Source organism: Balaenoptera musculus, chromosome 19, assembly GCF_009873245.2.
Source record: "Balaenoptera musculus isolate JJ_BM4_2016_0621 chromosome 19, mBalMus1.pri.v3, whole genome shotgun sequence".
In the NCBI taxonomy this organism is placed as follows: Eukaryota; Metazoa; Chordata; class Mammalia; order Artiodactyla; family Balaenopteridae; genus Balaenoptera; species Balaenoptera musculus.
Genome location: NC_045803.1, coordinates 6647241 through 6665815, shown reverse-complemented (window position 1 = coordinate 6665815; position 18575 = coordinate 6647241). Strand labels below are relative to the sequence as shown.

Genomic DNA, 18575 nt, shown 5'->3' with positions numbered 1-18575 from the left:
GGACGGAAGCAAGCTCTGGAAAGTGGGAAGAGGAGGGTGTGTGTGGAGACCCAAGGCAGGCGGGATCCAAGCTTTGGAACGTTGGAGGTTTCCGGCCACAGAGGCAGGGCCTCGGGGGAGCCAAGAGAGGCGGGGAGAGACACACACAGAGGAGCAGAGACCAACGGAGCACGGACGAGACAGGAGTTGGGAGTTGGGAGGAGAGGGACCAGAGAGAAGCTGGGAGAGGCACGGACCAGGGGGCTGGTGATCTGCACACACTCCGGTCCCCAGAAACATCCCTCTCCTCAGGGACATCCTTCTGCAGCCTTTGGTGCTCCGAGCCCAGCCTGATGCACGCAGTCTGGCTCCTCGGGGCTCTGGTGGTACCCCAGCTCCTGGGCTTCCGTCATGGAGCTTGGGGAGCCGAGAGGGAGTGGGAGGGGGCGTGGGGTGGCTCCCAGGAGGAGGAGCGGGAGCGGGAGGCCCTGATGCTGAAGGTGAGTTAGGGGAGCGCTGGGACTCTAGTGGGGGGACCCGGCTGGGTGGCTGTGGGCTTGGGAGGGGCGTATTTGAGGGCCAGGGAAATGGGCAACGGGAGGGATGGGTTAGGCTCAGAGGATGAGGGTGATGGGTTCAGAGTAGGGGCTTGGGGCAGAGAGCCAGCTTACAGCTGGAAAGGGGTGGCTGGAGTGTCTGGGGGGTCAGAATGCAGCTGCCAGGCTGGCCCTGACCATCCCTCCCCTGCCTCAGCATTTACAGGACGCCCTGGGACTGCCTGCTAGGAGTGCGGACGAAAATCCCGAGGGAAACCCTGAAGGCAAAGGGGCCTGGGCGACTGAGAAGGACGGTAAGGGGGAGGAAGGCGAGGAGGAACCAACCACAACTCCCTACTTCAGCCCCAGCCCCTCTCCCACCTCTGAAGACACCTTCACTTATATCCGTGAGTAATCATTAGCTCCGCCCTGCTCCCAGGCCTCCGTGGTCATTTTCACAAAAACGAACCGTCCTTTCACTGCCCCGGGGTCTTTCAGTTGCCCACTGCCCAGCTCGGAGCCGCTATACCCCCAGGAGCTCCGGGTCCCCGGCCTTGCCTCCCCAGAGCCCGGAGCCACCGGCCCCTACCTTCCAGGGGTCCTGAGTACACACCCCCCACCCCAACTCCGCCCCAGAAGCCCTAGGTCCCGGTCGCCCCAGGTCCTCTGGTCCCCTGGCTCCGCCCCCAGGGTCACGGTCCAGCGTGCGCCCTGTCCATACGCAGTGGGTCGCCTGGCCGGCCTGGACGCAGGCCTGCACCAGGTGCACGTCCGTCTGCACGCGTTGGACACCCGCGTGGCCGAGCTGAGCCGGGGGCTGCGGCAGCTGCGGGAGGTGGCGGGTGACAACCGCGACACCTTGCAAGCCTTGAAGGAGGCGCAGAGCCGCTCCGAACGCGAGCATGGCCGCTTAGAAGGTGAGTCGCACCGTGCGGGGCGGGGAAAGAGGGACGATCCGGGTCAGGTGGGGGACTGGTGGCAAAAGGGGTTCGGAAAAGTCTGAGCAGACGTGAGGACCCTGGGTGCCAGGGGCGAGGGGGTTCTTGCAGATTTGGGGTGTGTTGGCTGATGGGGAGGGTGAATGCGGGGAGCAGACGGGCTGTGGGCAGGAATGCTCCCCACGGTGCTGTTGAGCCGAAACTACTCCGGCCGCGCCACGCCCCCTACAGTCCCGCCCCAACAGCCTGGCCCCGCCCCTGGCGGCCCTGACGCCATCTCCCAGCCCCTGGCGGTTCTGAGCCCGCCTCCGCTCCGCCCCTGAGACACTAATCCCGCCTCCGCTCCGCCCCGCCCGCAGGCTGCCTGAAGGGGGTGCGCCTTGGCCACAAGTGCTTCCTGCTCTCGCGCGACTTCGAGGCTCAGGCAGCGGCGCAGGCGCGGTGCGTGGCGCGGGGCGGAAGCCTGGCGCAGCCGGCGGATCGTCAGCAGATGGAAGCGCTCACTCGTTATCTGCGCGCGGCGCTTGCCCCCTACAACTGGCCCGTGTGGCTGGGTGTGCACGACCGGCGCGCCGAGGGCCTCTACCTCTTCGAGAACGGCCAGCGCGTGTCCTTCTTCGCCTGGCACCGCGCCCCCAGCCCCGAGCCCGGCGCCCGGCCCAGCGCCGCGCCGCACCCGCTCAGCCCCAACCAGCCTAACGGCGGCACGCTCGAGAACTGCGTGGCGCAGGCCTCGGACGACGGCTCCTGGTGGGACCACGACTGCGAGCGGCGCCTCTACTATGTCTGCGAGTTCCCCTTTTAAGCGGGCCCGGCCCCCCGCCTCTCCACTCCATCCCACCACCCGCCCTTTGCCTGGGCTGTGCACCCCGCAAAGACGCCCTTCTCTCCTTGCCCGTGGATGAAAGTGTGTTCTCCCTGGCTGGCCGATCCCTGGGGGGCTCCTGCGGGGCGGGAACCCCTTCCTTGCCTGTCTTTCCTGGAAGCGGTGGGCACCAGGCTAGGTCCGGCGCCAATAAAGCCTTGTGGAATCTGAGCTGAGCAGGCAGTGGAGGCACTTTTCGCCTTTATCTCTCTGCGGGGCAAGGCAGGAAGGGCAAGGTCCCGTCCACCTTTTACAGGTATTCTTTGAGCCCCAGATCAGAGTGATGGACAACACGTGCATATGTACACACGGTCATCCGCTACTGCACACACATGTTTGGACTACACGCGTGCACACGCTGCTGACGCCTCCACCCACATCGTGCCCCACTCAAGGCCTTTGGGACCCAGGGCCTGTCAGTCATGGTCCCAGGCCTTGGCCTTGGTCCTGATCAAAGAGATCTGGGAGGCACAAAGGAGCTAAAGGCTCTGACAAGTCCTGCAGGAAAGACCCCCATTTAATTTTTTTTAGTGTGTCTCAAACTTGTTTCACCAGATGGTACCATAATGTCATGTAAAGTCATGACATTATGGTCATGACTACTCCCTTCCCCTTCCCCCAACTCCAGAGCATGTGTTTAGACACAAACATGAGGAACTACCTAGCCTGGAAGCTTAGGCTCCCTCCTCATCCGTCCTCCACTCCCTGCCTGTGAGGCCATGAGCCAGTCCCTCCCTCCCTCTGAGGCTCAGTTTCCTCATCTGAACATGGGCACATTACCCCTACCTTGTATGGCTCTTGGGATGTTCACATGAGCCCAGGAAAGTGAGCATTTGGGAAACGGTGGAGCATAAGCCACACGCTACATTTTCTTCCTCACCATTCTTCGTACCTTAATCCCCTGGGGCAGTGAGGACACCCAGACCCATCTTGGGCTCAGCACTGTGGACAGCACTCTTTGGGGGAAGAGCTCTTTTGGAAACACCCAGTGTCTCTCCACATACTGGCATCAGGGTCGGGACCCTGATATCCTCATAGAGCCCAGGAATCGGAGTGTGACCCTGTCTGTCCTTACATCTCTGTCCCTTCCCCTTCATCAGCCATGGCACCACCCACCTAAAGTGTCACCATTGGATCTTCCAGTGGGAGGAATGAGCCACTATGTCATCTCCAGAAGGGGGGAGCACAAGCCACCCACTCCCTTTAGGAGTCATTTCTCAGCCCCACAGGCCCCATAGGAGGTACAGAAGAGGGGGGTAGCCTCTGGTCAGGAAGGCTTCGATCAGGGGACTGAAGACTTTGCTCAAAATTCATCCCCCCTCTAAGCTTGTTTCCCGGGGTTGCAGTGGGGCAGCAGGATGTCTTATAGAAAATCAAAGGGCAGATTAGGCAGACATTGATGAATATCTGATGTTGCTCAGGGGAGGTCCACCCTCACAGACCTGACATTCTGGGAAGTCAGTGGATGGGGCCAGTTCAGTGGTTACCTGCCTAGATTCTGGAGCCAGATGGCCCAGGTTCTAATCCTACCTCAGCCACTTAACCTACTGTGCAACTTGAGGGAGACATAACTTTGCTGTTCCTCAGTGTCCCCATCTGTATAATGGGGGTGATAACATCTGCCTCCTAGAATAGTGCCAGACACAGAGGGGCCTCTGTAACATCAGCTCTGATCCTTACTTGGCTAGTTTAACCTCACCTTCACCTCTGCTTGCTCTCTCCAGACACTGTCTTTGCATATGCAAAAGTCCTTCCAAGAATTGGCTAATGTGGCACCCTGAACAACCTGCCTAACCCCTAGCTCCCACAGCAGGGTTAGGTGCTGCCTTTGGTGCTCCAGAACCCCTGACTCCTCTCATGACCTAGCTAACCCTGATCAGCCAGGCTGGGGACCCTTGTGGGGCAGGGCTGGGTATGACCAACTCCGTGTCCCCAGCATCCCCTGGCATGTGGGAGTTCTTTGAATGAAGGAAGATGCCTGTGTGGGGCCATGTTGGGAACCCCGAGATGAACTGGATTTCTAACTGCTTCTCTTCCTCCCTGGCATCCCCCAGGCCTCAGTCAGACGACTCACCTGGGCTCCCACTGGGTCGGGGGCTTTCCTCCTCAAGCCTTCCATCATTCTAGGTGCCACTGTTTGGTCAGTGTCTGTCACACCAGCCCAGGGACAAAGAGTTGTGGACACAGAGACGTCCGGGGTGGGGAGTGGAGGGCATTTGCAAGGACTGTTAACGCATCAGATCAGCTCGCCTGTACGCTGCTTTCTGGGCTGATTCCGGTCTGCATATGGGAACCCTGCTGCCTTCTCCAAGAAGCCCTCCCAGGCCTCTCAAGGGCCAGCGTTTGCCAATGCCACCTCTTTGGCTCTCTGTGGAGCACCTGCCGTTTGAGAGCTCCGAGCCGCGGACCGGAGAAGGCCTCGGCAGTTGGTCAGGATCGATGAGTTAAGGGATCCCAGGGAAGTGATGGAGGAAGGGCGCAAAGCCTGAAATGACCCAGCGGGAAGATAAAGAACGAGGGCTCCACCGGCCTGCCAGGACTACAAATCCCAGGAGGCTGAGCGGCAGGCCCTCCACCTCCTGCCCAGAACAACATTTCCCAGCAGCCATCGGGGGCTTCATAGAGAGCCTCTCTCAAGCCCCGCCCCCTCTTCCCACGTGGGGATCGCCTACATTTCCCTGCAAATTGGAGCACCACACCCAGTCTCCAATCAGAGCTCAGACCCTGGCTCCCCACCCACCAGGTCTCACCCCGAGGTACTTTGGGAAATGTAGTCCGGTCCCGAGTCAACGGAGAGAAAACATGAATCGGCGGAGTCTAACATTCCATTAGGCTTAGAGTGTAATGGGTGCTCAGATCTTTACTACGAGAGTGTTTCAAAATATGGGTGAATTTCCACGGGTGTATCATAAGCATTTTTTAAAAAGTGAAATCATAGAAAATATCAGAATGAAGAAAAAGTGGAAAGAAATAGTTCTCATAATTTGAGTTCTTGAGTATGTACTGAATTACAATATAAAAAACAACATAAAAATTATTCCTTTGGGGGATTCCCTGGTGGCGCAGTGGTTAAGAATCCACCTGCCAACTCAGGGGACACAGGTTTGAGCCCTGGTCCAGGAAGATCCCACATGCCGCGGACAACTAAGCTCGTGCGCCACAACTACTGAGCCTGAGCTCTAGAGCCCACAAGCCACAACTACTGAGCCCGCACGCCACGACGCCTGTGTGCCTAGAGCCTGTGCTCTGCAACAAGAGAAGCCATTGCAATGAGAAGCCCATGAACCACAACGAAGAGCAGACCCCTCTCGCCGCAACTAGAGAAAGCTTGCGCGCAGCAACGAAGACCCAACGCAGCCAAAAATAAAATAAATAAATTACTTAAAAAAAAAATTCTTCCTTGGCCTGCAAAAGATTTGCTAAAAACTAGTCCAAACCAATTTAGCCTCTTTTAAAAGAACCAAAACTTTTTATTTGGAAATAATTTCAAACTTACAAATAACCTGCACAAATAAAAATAATATTTTGTATATGCCCTTTACCCAGATTTATTTATCGTTAACAGTTCACCCCATTGCTTTAGCTTTATCATCCTCAATCTATTGTCAACCTGAAAAAATAAAGTAGCAAGTTATTTTACCAGCAAAATGAGTTTATTCAGGAATAGCAGAAGAATTACAGTTCGAGCGGAGAAAGCTGTGGTGAACCACAGGCAAGTCCGAAGAGGTGGACAGCAGGTCAGCTTTTATTAGGTTTCAGGAGGAAATTGGGGAGGGTTGTTTTGAATAAGAGTTTATTGGAGAAGAACAATACTTTGAGGTTGCGGTGGTTTCTTTCTTTTCTTTTTTTGGCTCTGCCACAGGGCATGTGGGATCTTAGTCCCCCAGCCAGGATCGAACCCACGCCCCCTGCATTGAAAGCACAGTCTTAACCACTGGACTGCCAGGGAAGTCCCCGTGGTGGTTTCTTGTTGACTGCAGTCAGTGGTTAGTGGTTCTCGCTGGGGCAAGGAGGAATCCTCCTCCATTTTCTTAAAACCAGGAGATGAAATTCTCATGTGAAAAAATGTACTCTCCTGTCCCAGAAGGAAAAAAGTAACATTCTTATCATCATGCATAAGAAGTTGAGACCAAGAGAATTTTGTACAAAGAATTCTATATGAGCAGACCTTGTTAAAATAATTTTTATCTTCCTTCTTCCTTCTGGTTATTCAGGCTGCAATGTGTGGTATATGCATGAGAGCTCTCTCTTCTGGACTTTCTGAATTCATTTTAAATGAAGTTTTCCTCTATTTTCACTCTATCTATCTATCTATCCATTCAACCATCCATCCATCCACTCATCACCCACCGCTCCATCCTAACCCAATCACCAGGGACAAACCAAAGTCAGGTTTATTGACTCACTGCAATGAAAGAGACCACGTCCCAAAAAAGGAGCTGGATCGAGCTATAGAATTTGGGGGAGGAGAGGAATTTGAATGAAATTTAAGTGAAGCTGTGTTTTAATAGCTTGGGAGCAAAGCAGGGATTTGTATAAATGAGTCAACATCAGGTCTGGACTGCAAAGTGGACTCAGGGTCCTGTTTCCTTGGAAACTACAAAGTTAAGACAAATGTGGCATGTTGTGTCTAGAAACTCTATCTAAAGCTCTGTATTAGGGCTGGAAATGCAGGCTTCTTGTCTGTGTCAAAGTGACTTACATCTTACAGGCAAGAGTAGGATGTTTAATTTTTTTTGTTTTTTTTTGGCCACGTGGCACTGGCTTTCAGGATCTTAGTTCCCCAACCAGGGATTGAACCCAGGACATGGCAATGAAAGCACCAAGTCCTAACCACTGGACCGCCAGGGAATTCCCTGTTGAATTCTTATGGATATAATTTCAAATAGCGAAGTTTCCAAAAGCCTATGATTTTTGAGAACTAAACTTCTCAGTGAGTAAAATAGCCCTAGTCACCCATAAAGGGAGTTATTAGAACACTACAGCTGCAGCATATCCCTGGGAGAGATGTTTCCTGTTAACTTTACAGCTGGCTTTATCTGTGTCCATAGATGGATGGTGGGGCAGAGTTTTAATCCCAGCTGGTTTTCATTTCTCAATATACATATATTTTCTTTTTTTAAAAAAAATTATTTATTTATTTATTTATTTTTGGCTGTATTGGGTCTTCGTTTCTGTGCGAGGGCTTTCTCTAGTTGCGGCAAGCGGGGGGCCACTCTTCATCGCGGTGCGCGGGCCTCTCACTATCGTGGCCTCTCTGGTTGCGGAGCACAGGCTCCAGATGCGCAGGCTCAGTAGTTGTGGCTCACGGGCCTAGTTGCTCCGCAGCATGTGGGATCTTCCCAGACCAGGGCTCGAACCCGTGTCCCCTGCATTAGCAGGCAGATTCTCAACCACTGCGCCACCAGGGAAGCCCCATATATTTTCTAAAGCATGTAAGGGTTAGTTACACACATCATGGCCCTTTACCTTTAAATACTTAAGTGTGTATTTCTTAAGAATAGAGATATTCTCTTACCTAGCCTCCTGTAATCAAAAATCTGTGACTTGTTCTGTTCTTTTACTTTCTTGATAGTGTCGTCTATTGATTAGAAGTTCTTAGTTTTAATATAGTCAAATTTCCAAGTGCTTTCACTTGGTACTTTGGGGGGATCATTTAAAAAATCCTTCCCTGCCCCCAGGTGATACAGTGTTAATACAAAAAAGTCAAGAACAGCATGAAAAAGGAAAATCTATTTCTATTTCTCACATGAATCAAACAAATCCTAAATAAAAATATTACCATTTGATTTCATCAATATATTAAAAATATGATATTTGATGAGGTTATACCAGATGTGCAAGGTTGTTTAGCATTAGAAAAATCTATTAATTAATTAATTCACCACTTCGACAGATTAATGGACAGGTGACAATCTTCATAGATGGAGAAAAAGCATTTGATAAAAACTTTATTCAACAGATATATTTTTCTGCAATGGGTTAAGCATCTAACTCAAATAGTGGGAAAATAAGCAATAAAGCAAAACCACAGAAACAAATGCAAAAGAAATGATTTTAAAAATATGGGCAGAAATCAATGAAATGAATGGGGGAAGAAAAGAAGATTAACAAAACCAAAAACTAGTTTAATTTTTGAAAAAGTTACTAAGATAAACTGACTTTTAGCAAAATCAAATAAGAAAAAAAGAGATAGGCTGCAGATAAAATACAAACTGTTAAAGAGGAAATAATATTGACCAAGGCAGAGATATAAAAAAGAACAAAATAGTGATTATGGCTAGCAATGGGCTAACATTTAAAATCTAGGTGAAATGGTTAAATTACTAGAAAAATATAAAATGCTAAAAATTACACAAAAATAGAGAACTTGAGTAAACCAATAAGTACTGAAGTATACGAAGTTATAGTCAAATAGAAAAAGAAAGGTGTAAAGACTAAATGGGAATAGAGAAAGATGTCATTATTTGAACATGGTATAATTATATACCCAGTAAAACCAATGGAATGAACAAACTATGAGAACAAATAATGAGAAATATCACAAGGTCCCCAGTTACAAGATTAACCTACAAAAATCAATTCCTTTGCTTTACACCAACAATAAACAAACATACAATGTAATTAAAGATACCATTCACCATCCCAACAAAATCTAGAAACCATCTAGGAACTGGCAAATAAGAAAACATAAGATTCTGTGGAGAAAACTTAAAATCTAATAAATAATTAGATTTATTAGATCTAAAATCTAATTAATCTAATAATTTAAGTTTTAAGAAAACTTAAAATCTAATAAATTTAATAAAACTTAAAATCTAATAAAGGACCCCAAAATGAATTGAATGAAAGCAAAGACATGCTACACTCTTGGTTGGGGTGAGTATATATTATACTAGTGTCAATACCTCACAAATAATTTATAGATTTAATACAATTGCAAAAAATTTCTACTTGGATTATTTAAACAGCTTTATTGAGATTCACATACCATACTATTCCCACAATTAAAGTGTATGATTCAATGGTTCTTAGTATATTGAGATGCGTACAACCATCACCACAGTGAATTGGATTTTCACCATCTCAATCCCTATACCATTCAGCAATCACCTCCCTATCTCCCCATCCGTTCCCAGACCTAAGAAACCACTAATCTATTTCTTACCTCTGTATATTTGCCTATTATGGACATTTCCATTTATATGAAAGGAATCATATAAATATGTGGCCTTTTGTGACTGGCTTCTTTCACTTAGCATGTTTTCAAGATTTATCCAGGTTGTGGTATGTAAGGTACCTCATTCCTTTTAATGATGAATAACATTTCTTATAAGGCTGATCTACTAGCAAGAAATTCTCTCAGTTTTATCTGGGAATGTCTTTATTTTGCCTTCACTTTTCAAAGATAGCTTTGCTGGGTATAGGATTCCTTGTTGATAGTTTTATTCTTTGAGCACTTTGAATATGTTACACCACTGCCTTCTGGCCTCCAACATTTCTGATGAAAAATCAGCTATTAATTTTATTGGGTTTCTTTGTATGTGTAAAGTCATTTTTCTCTTTCTGCTTTTAAGATTTTCTCCTTGTCTTTGAGTTTCAGCATTTTTACTAGGATGTATCTGATTGTGGGTCTCTTTACATTGATCCTATTTGAGTTCATTGAGTCTCCTAGATGTGTAGGTTGGTGTAATAAATTTGGGAGGTTTTCAGCCATTATTTATTCAAAAAATATTTTTCTATTCCTTTCTCTCTCTTCTCCTCTGGTATTCCCATTATGCTTATGTTGGCCTGTGTAATGGTGTCAATAAGAGCAATAGTTGTTACACCATCTGCTAGAGACCTTCTATATTTGGGTTCAATATTTAAAAACATAGAATGGTTAGGAGAAAAGAATTGCCTATTCATCATGTCAATTCTTTTAGCTTTCTTGGATTTTAAAATACTTAAAGTATAAAAAGGGTGCAAGGGATTTTGAGGGCGATGGAACCATTCTGTGTCTTGGTTGGGGTGGTGGTTACACAACTTATGCATTTGTGAAAACCCTAGAACTGCATCTAAAAGTGTGGCTTGTACTGTATGCAAACAATGCCTTCATTTAAAAAATACTTAACGTAGATTTTTTTTCCTTTTTGTCTCGTGTGAAGGATACAGATTTGACAACCTTAAATTTAAAACCTCTGTGTATAAAAAACAACTCACACTAAAAATAAAAGAGAAGAAATAGACTTGAAAAAAGTTGTACCTTATGTGACAGAGATAATGTTAATAATCTTATCATATAAAGTGACAGAAGAGGGAACACAACAGTTGGATTCCAGGAGGCAAGTGGGCAAAACACATGAAAAGACTGTTCCCAAAAGAGGGAATATAGTGAGTAACCAACCATTTCAAGAAGATAGTGCATCACACAAGAAATCAAAAAATTCCAGTAAGTCAATAACCAGGAGAAATTTTTAAACTAGAAGACCCAGAGGTGGTGGGCGAGACCTGCCCTGTTGTACATCCTCACATCCTTCTGGAAAAAAAAGCCAAGATCTTTTCTTCTTTGGGGGCCACTTCTGGGAATCCAAAGAAATAATCCTAAACATGGAAGAAAGATTTATCCCCAAAGATGTTATTTGCAGCACTATTTATAACTGCAAAACACGTGGTGGGAAAAAAAAATGTTTGTTCAGGAATTCCCTGGCGGTCCAGTGGTTAGGACTCCGTGCTTTCACTGCTGAGGGCCTGGGTTCGACCCCTGGTCGGGGAACTAAGATCCTATAAGCCCTGCAGCACGGCCAAGAAAAACAAAAACAAAGAACACACAGTGGTGGTCGTGGTGTCGGGGTGGGGACGGGGAGAATAACTTAAATTTGTGCTGAGATGGAATTGGGTGAGAATGTCACAATCTCTGCATGGGAAACTATGATTTTTAAAAGGTTGAAGAATCTACAGCAGCGGGAGAAATACTTGCTTCTAGAAATCAGTTACGCAAAACAAAGCTACCCACTTGAATATATTATTTAGGATTTCACCATTGCAAGAAGCAATCCCCAAATCCAGGCAGCGAGTAGCCTGGTGAGAACAATTATCAGCTTACCAGCTGCCGGCGGTGTTGGTGTTCCCTTTGGAAAAAGGAACTGGCTTTGATAAAGGAGAACATCAAAAAGGTATATCGCATTTGATCTATTCTAAGAATCACACTGTCTCACATCTTGATCCGTCTGAAACGGGGAAGCATCTTCCAGTGACTGGCACGGCTTGATTGCTCCTGGCAAGGCACGGACTCCTGCAGAAGGGGTGTCTGAAGCCTAGAAGAAAATCCTGCAGGTCACTGCAGGGCACTCTGAGCCCCTGGGAACCAACTGGGTGTGCATGGGGTTGTGGGGTGTGGGTCAGTGGTGAATAAGTCGTGCTTGGAAATGCCCTGGAAATAGGAATCAGTAGCAGGCCACTGTATGTAATTGCAAAGCTGCCTCAAGAGCCCAGTAGCAATGGTTTTTAGTTTTCACCTGTCATCTTTAAAGAAACACTGCCTCACCAAATCTAGACCGGGGCTGAGGTTGGCAAATCATGACCCACTGCCTGTTTTTGTACAGCCCATGTGTGCTAAGCATGGTTTTTACATTTTCATATGATCGCACAAAATCAAAGGAATAATGTTCATGATACATGAAAATCATATGAAACTGAAAATTCAGTGTCCACTAATAAAGTTTTACTGGCACACAGCCATGCCCAGCCATTCACCTGTTATCTGTGGAAATGCTTCCCACAAGGCAGGGTTGAGTACTTTTGACGAAATTCAAGTGGCCCACAAAGCCAAAACTATTTACTCTCTGGCACTTTACAGGAAAAAGTTTGCCCACCACTGATCTAGGTGGCACAGAGGATGGTGCTGTATATAATATATGGACATTAATGATTCTGAGTGATCCAGAAGAGCTGAGTCCTCTCAAAAAATGTCATAATATTTAGGAGACAATTGGAAATGTGAACACTGACAGAACTTATTTTGTATGTGTTAAGGAGTTATTCTTATTTTTTAGGTGTGATAATGTTATTATACATTTTTTTAAAAAGATTTAATTAATTTATTTATTTATGGCTGTGTTGGGTCTCCGTTTCTGTGCGAGGGCTTTCTCCAGTTGTGGCAAGCGGGGGCCACTCTTCATCGCGGTGCGCGGGCCTCTCACTATCGCGGCCTCTCTTGTTGCGGAGCACAGGCTCCAGACGCGCAGGCTCAGTAGTTGTGGCGCACGGGCCTAGTTGCTCCATGGCATGTGGGATCCTCCCAGACCAGGGCTCGAACCCGTGTCCCCTGCATTGGCAGGCAGACTCTCAACCACTGCGCCACCAGGGAAGCCCACTGAATGTCAGATAAACAACATTTTTTTAAGCATAAGTATATCCCATGAAATCTTTTTTTTTTTTTTTTAATATTTACTTATATGGCTGTGCCAGGTCTTAGTTGCGGCACACGGGATCTAGATCCCCGACCAGGGATTGAACCCGGGCCCCCTGCATTGGGAGCACGGAGTCTTAACCACTGGACCACCAGGGAAATCCCCCATGAAATCGTTAAATAAATTTTTGTTTACCTGAAATTCAAATGTAACTAGACATCCTGTATTTTCATTTGCTAAATCTGGAAACCCTAAAAGGAGTACATATTGTCTGATTTCATTTACATGAAACCTAGAAAAAGGGAAACTAATCTATGATATCAGAAAACAGATTAGTGGCCACTTGGGGCCAGAGGGAACTTTGGGGAATAAAATTGTTCTGGGTCTTGGGCTTCCCTGGTGGCGCAGGGGTTGAGAATCTGCCTGCTAATGCAGGGGACACGGGTTCGAGCCCTGGTCTGGGAAGATCCCACATGCCGCGGAGCAACTAGGCCCGTGAGCCACAATTACTGAGCCCGCGCGTCTGGAACCTGTGCTCCTCAACAAGAGAGGCCACGATAGTGAGAGGTCCGCGCACCGCGATGAAGAGTGGCCCCGCTTGCCACAACTAGAGAAAGCCCTCGCACAGAAACGAAGACCCAACACAGCCAAAAATAAATAAAATAAATAAATTAAAAAAAAATTGTTCTGGGTCTTAATTATAGTGCTGGTTACATGGATGTATACATTCAGAAGAAACCAAATGAATGTATGCTGAGAATGGGAAATTTTATTATATGTAAATTTAACCTCAATGCAATTGATTTTTTAGTCTATTGGACCTTCCCAAAGCTGACTTCTTGACTTCTGCGTAGATGAAAACATTTCATGCTTCGTATTCTATTTGCTGGGAATCCCTTTCATGTATTTCTTTCCCATATTGGTGTTTTGAGCCTTATAGGTCTGCTGTTTTCTCTTACTTTAAACTGAGGCAATTTTGGTGCTTGGTTTAGGAAATTTCAGCTGTCCCAAACTGCTGGTAAAAGAAATCTCAGCAAGGTAAGAAGGAGAAAAGGCTCTGTCATCTTTGACAGCGATAGAAAAGTGGGTATGATCACCAGGGCCTTTGCAGATGCCATTTCCACTCTCTGGAACATTGCTCCCTCCCTCTTTGCCTATTGAAAACACCTATCAGCCTTCAGATCTCACCCTGAGTGTCACTTCCTCAGCAAACCTCCAGCCATGACACCACTTCCTTTGTTGCAATACTCAGCAAGTGTTTCTTCAGAACACTTAGCCCCATTTGTAAATAAACACATTTGTTGTCAGTGTATTTGTTTCATGTCTGTCTCTCTCAGTACTCAGTGTTTCCTGGAGGCAGGGACCGAGTTTGTGTGTGTTTACCCTGTTCTCCCCAACATGCAGCCCAGTGCCTGGCACACAGCAGGTGCTTGACACATAGTCAATGAAGGTTGAACCAAAGGGGCTGTTTCCCATGTGTATCAGTCAGCCATTGCCGCCAAACAAACCACCCCAAAACTTAGAGGCTTAAAACAACAACCATGTCTTCTCTCATGATTCTATGGGCAGTTCTGAAGGTTGGGCTGGGCTTTGCTACATATCCCTACTGACCCTGGGTATCTGGGGAACTACTCACACCTTAGAGCTTGGGATTCTATGGACCACCAACCCCACACACATACATACACGCATTGGGAGAATTAGTGGGGAGGACACATATTTTTTATGTTGGCTTATAAAAAGGAAAAACCTTACTCACTATCACATCCACCATCAGTTCCTAAGAAAAAGACAATTGGAGCTCCCTAAAGTAGGGAGGAGTAAGCTGAGTTTTCTTCCTGAGGTGGGGCAGGGGGCTGGGATACTAGAAAAGACAGATGAGGGGAATTGGAACAGTACAGCAAAAGGATGTCTCTGGAGCCCCTCTCTTCCTTGGCTCCCCCAAGGTCCCAGCCCCCAGGGCCTATCAGAACCCACATCTAATAACCCTTCATGGGCTCTGATATTGATCTCTGGGGCCACCACGGCTCTTGCTCAAGACTCTTTCCTGGACCTTATTTGCTCCAAACTCATTGGCCATATTCTGGCCATATGCCCCCTGACTCTAACATGGGCTCAAGGCTGGTGACTTCCCAGGACAGACAGAGGAGACAGACAGAGCTCTCTCAGCCTGACCCCTGCCCTCAGACACAGCAAACGGTGACACGGGACTGGGATTTGGAGGGAAGGGCCTCAGGGAGGTCAGAGGATGGGGGTTTGAGAGCAAGGACAGTTGACATGCAGCAGGGGTATACGAAGAGGAGGAGGTGGCAAAAGAGGTTAAGAGTTCTGGAACACTTACTCCGGGTGAAGAACTTTCTCATGCCTCTCATGTCTGCTCCACCAAGGAAGAGATAGTTGACTATTTTCATCACTGCTGCACCCCCAGAGCTTAGAGTGTGTGACATACACTATGGGCTCAATGCGTATTAGCCAATCATTTGTCAATTATTTATTGAGTGCTTACTATGTGCTAGGAGCTCGTGAATGATTCACCTCTACGGAGCTCAGAGTCTAGTGGAGGAGACAGATGCGAATCAGATAATCCAACAAACTCGGGTCTAATTGCTACTGATCACTATCTCTTAATAGATGAGAAGCTTCTGCAGGAGAGTCTGCTTCAGTCAAGGTGGTCAGGGAAGGCTTTGGGGGAGGGAGGGAAATTTTTGCTGAGATCTCAAGAAAGAGTAAACTTTTAAAAAGTAGAGGGAAAGGAAGGATGTTCCAGACAGATAGAACAGTATGTACAAAGGCTCGGAGGTAGAAGGGAACACGGTGAGTTTCAGTAGGGGAAACAAGAGCAGGGAAGCTGCAGTGTAGTTAGTGAGAGAGAATTCTGGAGGGGTTGGCAGGGGCCCCACCACGCATGCCTCAGAAGCTGTGTCAAAGACACTGGTCTTTATCCCAAGAGCGATGAGGACCCACAACAGTTTTTCAGTTGGACTTTTGAAGGATCATTCTGGCTGCAGTGTGACAAATGTCTTGTCGGGGGTGGGGCAAGTATAGGAGCAGGAAGATCAGTAGTAGGTGGGAGATGCTGGGCGCTTGGACGGAGGGGCTGGGGAGAGAGGAAGAAATGCACAAACACAAGAGGCTTTTTGGAGGCAAAATCAACCAGGCTTTGTGATGAATTGGAGGTGGGGGAAGAGAGAGAGGTGTTCAAGGATTCTACACCCCTATCTCAGGTGAGCAAACTGAGGCTCAGAGAAGGAAATTTCTTTGCCCAAGATCACACAGCCAGCGTCTCAACTAGAATTTCCACCTATGACTGTCCCATGTCTAAGCTCACATGCTTTCTCCAACACTAGATGTCTCTTCTCTCTCTACACTAACCCTTGGTGCTCACACTCAGGCTCAAGGCTGTAAATAACATTTAAATTCTAATGATGCCCACATGTCTCTAGCTGGAAAATCTCTCTTGTAATCTCACTGCCAATATCTAACTGCCTATTTGGATGTCTAACAGGCAAACTCAAACTCAACGTGTCCAACACTCAACTCCTGGGCTTACCCCAAACCTGTCCTCCCCTCCACTGTCTTCCCCATCGGTTGATGGAGCTCCAACTTCCAGCTGTTCAACCATCTGTGGTCACCCCTGACTCTGCTACTCCTCTCACTCTGTACATCCAGCCCATTAGCAAATCTGGTCAGCTGTGCCTTCAAGATGCACCCAGGATCTGTTTCTTACTACCTCCTCTGATATCTATTACCATGATCCGAGGCACCATCATTGTTCACCTGGATTTTTGCAGAAGCCTCCTCAACTGGCCACTTGCTTCCATCCCAGCACCCTTCAGCCTAGTTTCAACCCAGAAGCAGCGGTGATTGTTAAAATCTAAGTAAGAACCTGTCCCTCCTCTTGTCAAGAGTCTCTTGTGGCTCTTACCTCATTCAGAGTAAAATCTGGGGGAGTCCTCACTGTGCCCACAAGATGCTGCATGAACTGACCCCATCCCCTGTCTCATCTCACCTCCGACCCCTCTCCCCATTGCTCACTGACCTTCTCACTGTTCCTTGGACATAGTAGGCATGAGCCTACCTTAGGGTCTTTGCACAGCTATTACTGCTATCTGCAATACTCTTCCTCCAGATATTCATATGGCTTTCCCCCTCACCTCCTTCAAATCTTTGCTCAAATGTCACAGCATTGTTCTTCTGCATGTAATGTGTCATATTTCTCTGGCTGCTTTCAAGATTGTCTAGTTTTGGGTTTCAACAGTTTGATTATGGTGTGCCTGGGAGTGATTTTCTTTTATTTATTTTGCTTGGAGTTTATTGAAATTCTTGGATCTGTAAGTTAATGTCTTTCACCAAATTTAGTAAATTGTCAGCCATCATTTCTGCAAATATGTTTCTGTCCCATTCTCTTTTCTTCTCCTTCTGAAACTCCACTTATTTGTAGGGCAGACTGACTGATATTATTTTACAGGTGTCTGAGGTTCTTTTTACTTTTCTTTAATATTTTTTCTCTCTGTTCTTCAGGTTGGATAATTTCTATCAGTCTATCTTCTAGTTCACTGATGTCATTTCCAATTTTTTCTTTTTCTTTTTTTGGCCACACCGTGTGGCATGCTGGATCTTAGTTCCCAGACCAGGATTGAACCCCTTGCATTGAGAGCACAGAGTCTTAACCACTGGACCACCAGCACAGAGTCTTAACCACTGTCATTTCCAATCTTTTGTGAAGTTCAGCCAGTAAAATTTTCATTTCAATTGTTATCGTTTTCAGCTCTAGAATTTCCATTTGACTCTTTTTTTTTTTCCAGTTTCTCTTTCCTACTAAGTTTCCCCAACTGTTTATTAATTATGCGTATCTTTTCCTTTAAGTCTTTGAACATATTTGTATTAGGTGCTTTAACATCTTTGCATATTGCAATATCCATGTTATCTCAGATTTGTTTTCTTTCTTTCTCTTTCTTCCTTCCTTCCTTTCTTTCTTCCTTCCTTCCTTCCTTCTTTCCTTCCTTCCTTCCTTTCTTTCTTTCTTTCTTTCTTTCTTTCTTTCTTTCTTTCTTTCTTTCTTTCTTTCTTTCTTTCTTTCTTTCTTTCTTTCTTTTCCTTTTTTCTTTCTTTCTTTCTTTCTTTCTTTCTTTCTTTCTTTTTTGCCATGCTGCATGGCTTGCAGGATCTCAGTTCCCTGACCAGAGATTGAACCCAGGCCACGGCAGTGAAAGCCTGGAACTCTAACCACTAGGCCACCAAGGAACTCCGTCGGATTTGTTTTCTATTGACCCCTTTCTTCGTTGAATATGGCTCATGCTTTCCTGTTACTTCACACGTGTAGTGGTTTTTAATATTTATTTATTTATTTATTTGGCTGCTTTGGATCTTCGTTGTGGCTTCTCTCTAGTTGTGATGCACAGGCTCCAGAGTGCGTGGGCTCAGTGGTTGCAGGGCGCAGGCTTAGTCATCCTGCAGGATGTGTGATCTTAGTTCCCCGACCAGGGATCGAACCTGCGTCCCCTGCATTGGAAGGCGGATTTTTAACCACTGGACCACCAGGTGGTCCCTGTAGTGGTGTTTAATTGGATACTGGCATTATGCATGATATATCGTAGAGACTTTGCATTGTGTTTTGTTCCTCTGAAGAGTGATTCTTGTCCTAGCAGGCAATTAAGTTGGCTGGACTCAAACTCCAAACTCTAATCTCTGTGGTGGGCAACAGCTGAAATCTCTGCGTAGTTCTTTCAAATTCCAGCTGTTGCTTTTTCACCAGGCATCCTGGGATCTCCCCTGAACATAAATAATTTAGTCAGTCAAGGATTTGGATGGATTTCATATGCAGATTTTGGAGTTTACCATCCCTGGGGCTCCCTTCCTTCCACAA

General features: G+C 46.8%; 1 protein-coding gene across 2 annotated transcripts; it reads left to right on the top strand.

Annotated features, from left to right (window-relative positions):
• On the top strand, positions 1–2498 carry CLEC11A (C-type lectin domain containing 11A). 2 transcript variants are annotated; one of them, XM_036833493.1, is made up of 4 exons: positions 1–479; positions 733–829; positions 1241–1432; positions 1813–2489. In XM_036833493.1, exons 1-4 carry the CDS (start codon positions 333–335, stop codon positions 2256–2258), a joined length of 882 nt encoding a protein of 293 aa, XP_036689388.1. In that variant the 5' UTR covers positions 1–332; the 3' UTR covers positions 2259–2489. The 2 variants fall into 2 exon arrangements, with proteins under 2 accessions (XP_036689388.1, XP_036689387.1); XM_036833492.1 differs by having other exon boundaries at positions 5–479; positions 733–922; positions 1813–2498.
• Positions 2499–18575: the final 16077 nt, after the last annotated feature.

Bases quoted from the DNA above. Each gene is read 5' to 3' on its own strand.
- CLEC11A (XM_036833492.1), top strand. From the start codon at position 333: ATGCACGCAGTCTGGCTCCTCGGGGCTCTGGTGGTACCCCAGCTCCTG. The intron at 480-732 runs GTGAGTTAGGGG...CCCCTGCCTCAG, and splicing joins GGGAGGCCCTGATGCTGAAG to CATTTACAGGACGCCCTGGG. The intron at 923-1,240 runs GTGAGTAATCAT...GTCCATACGCAG, and splicing joins AGACACCTTCACTTATATCC to TGGGTCGCCTGGCCGGCCTG.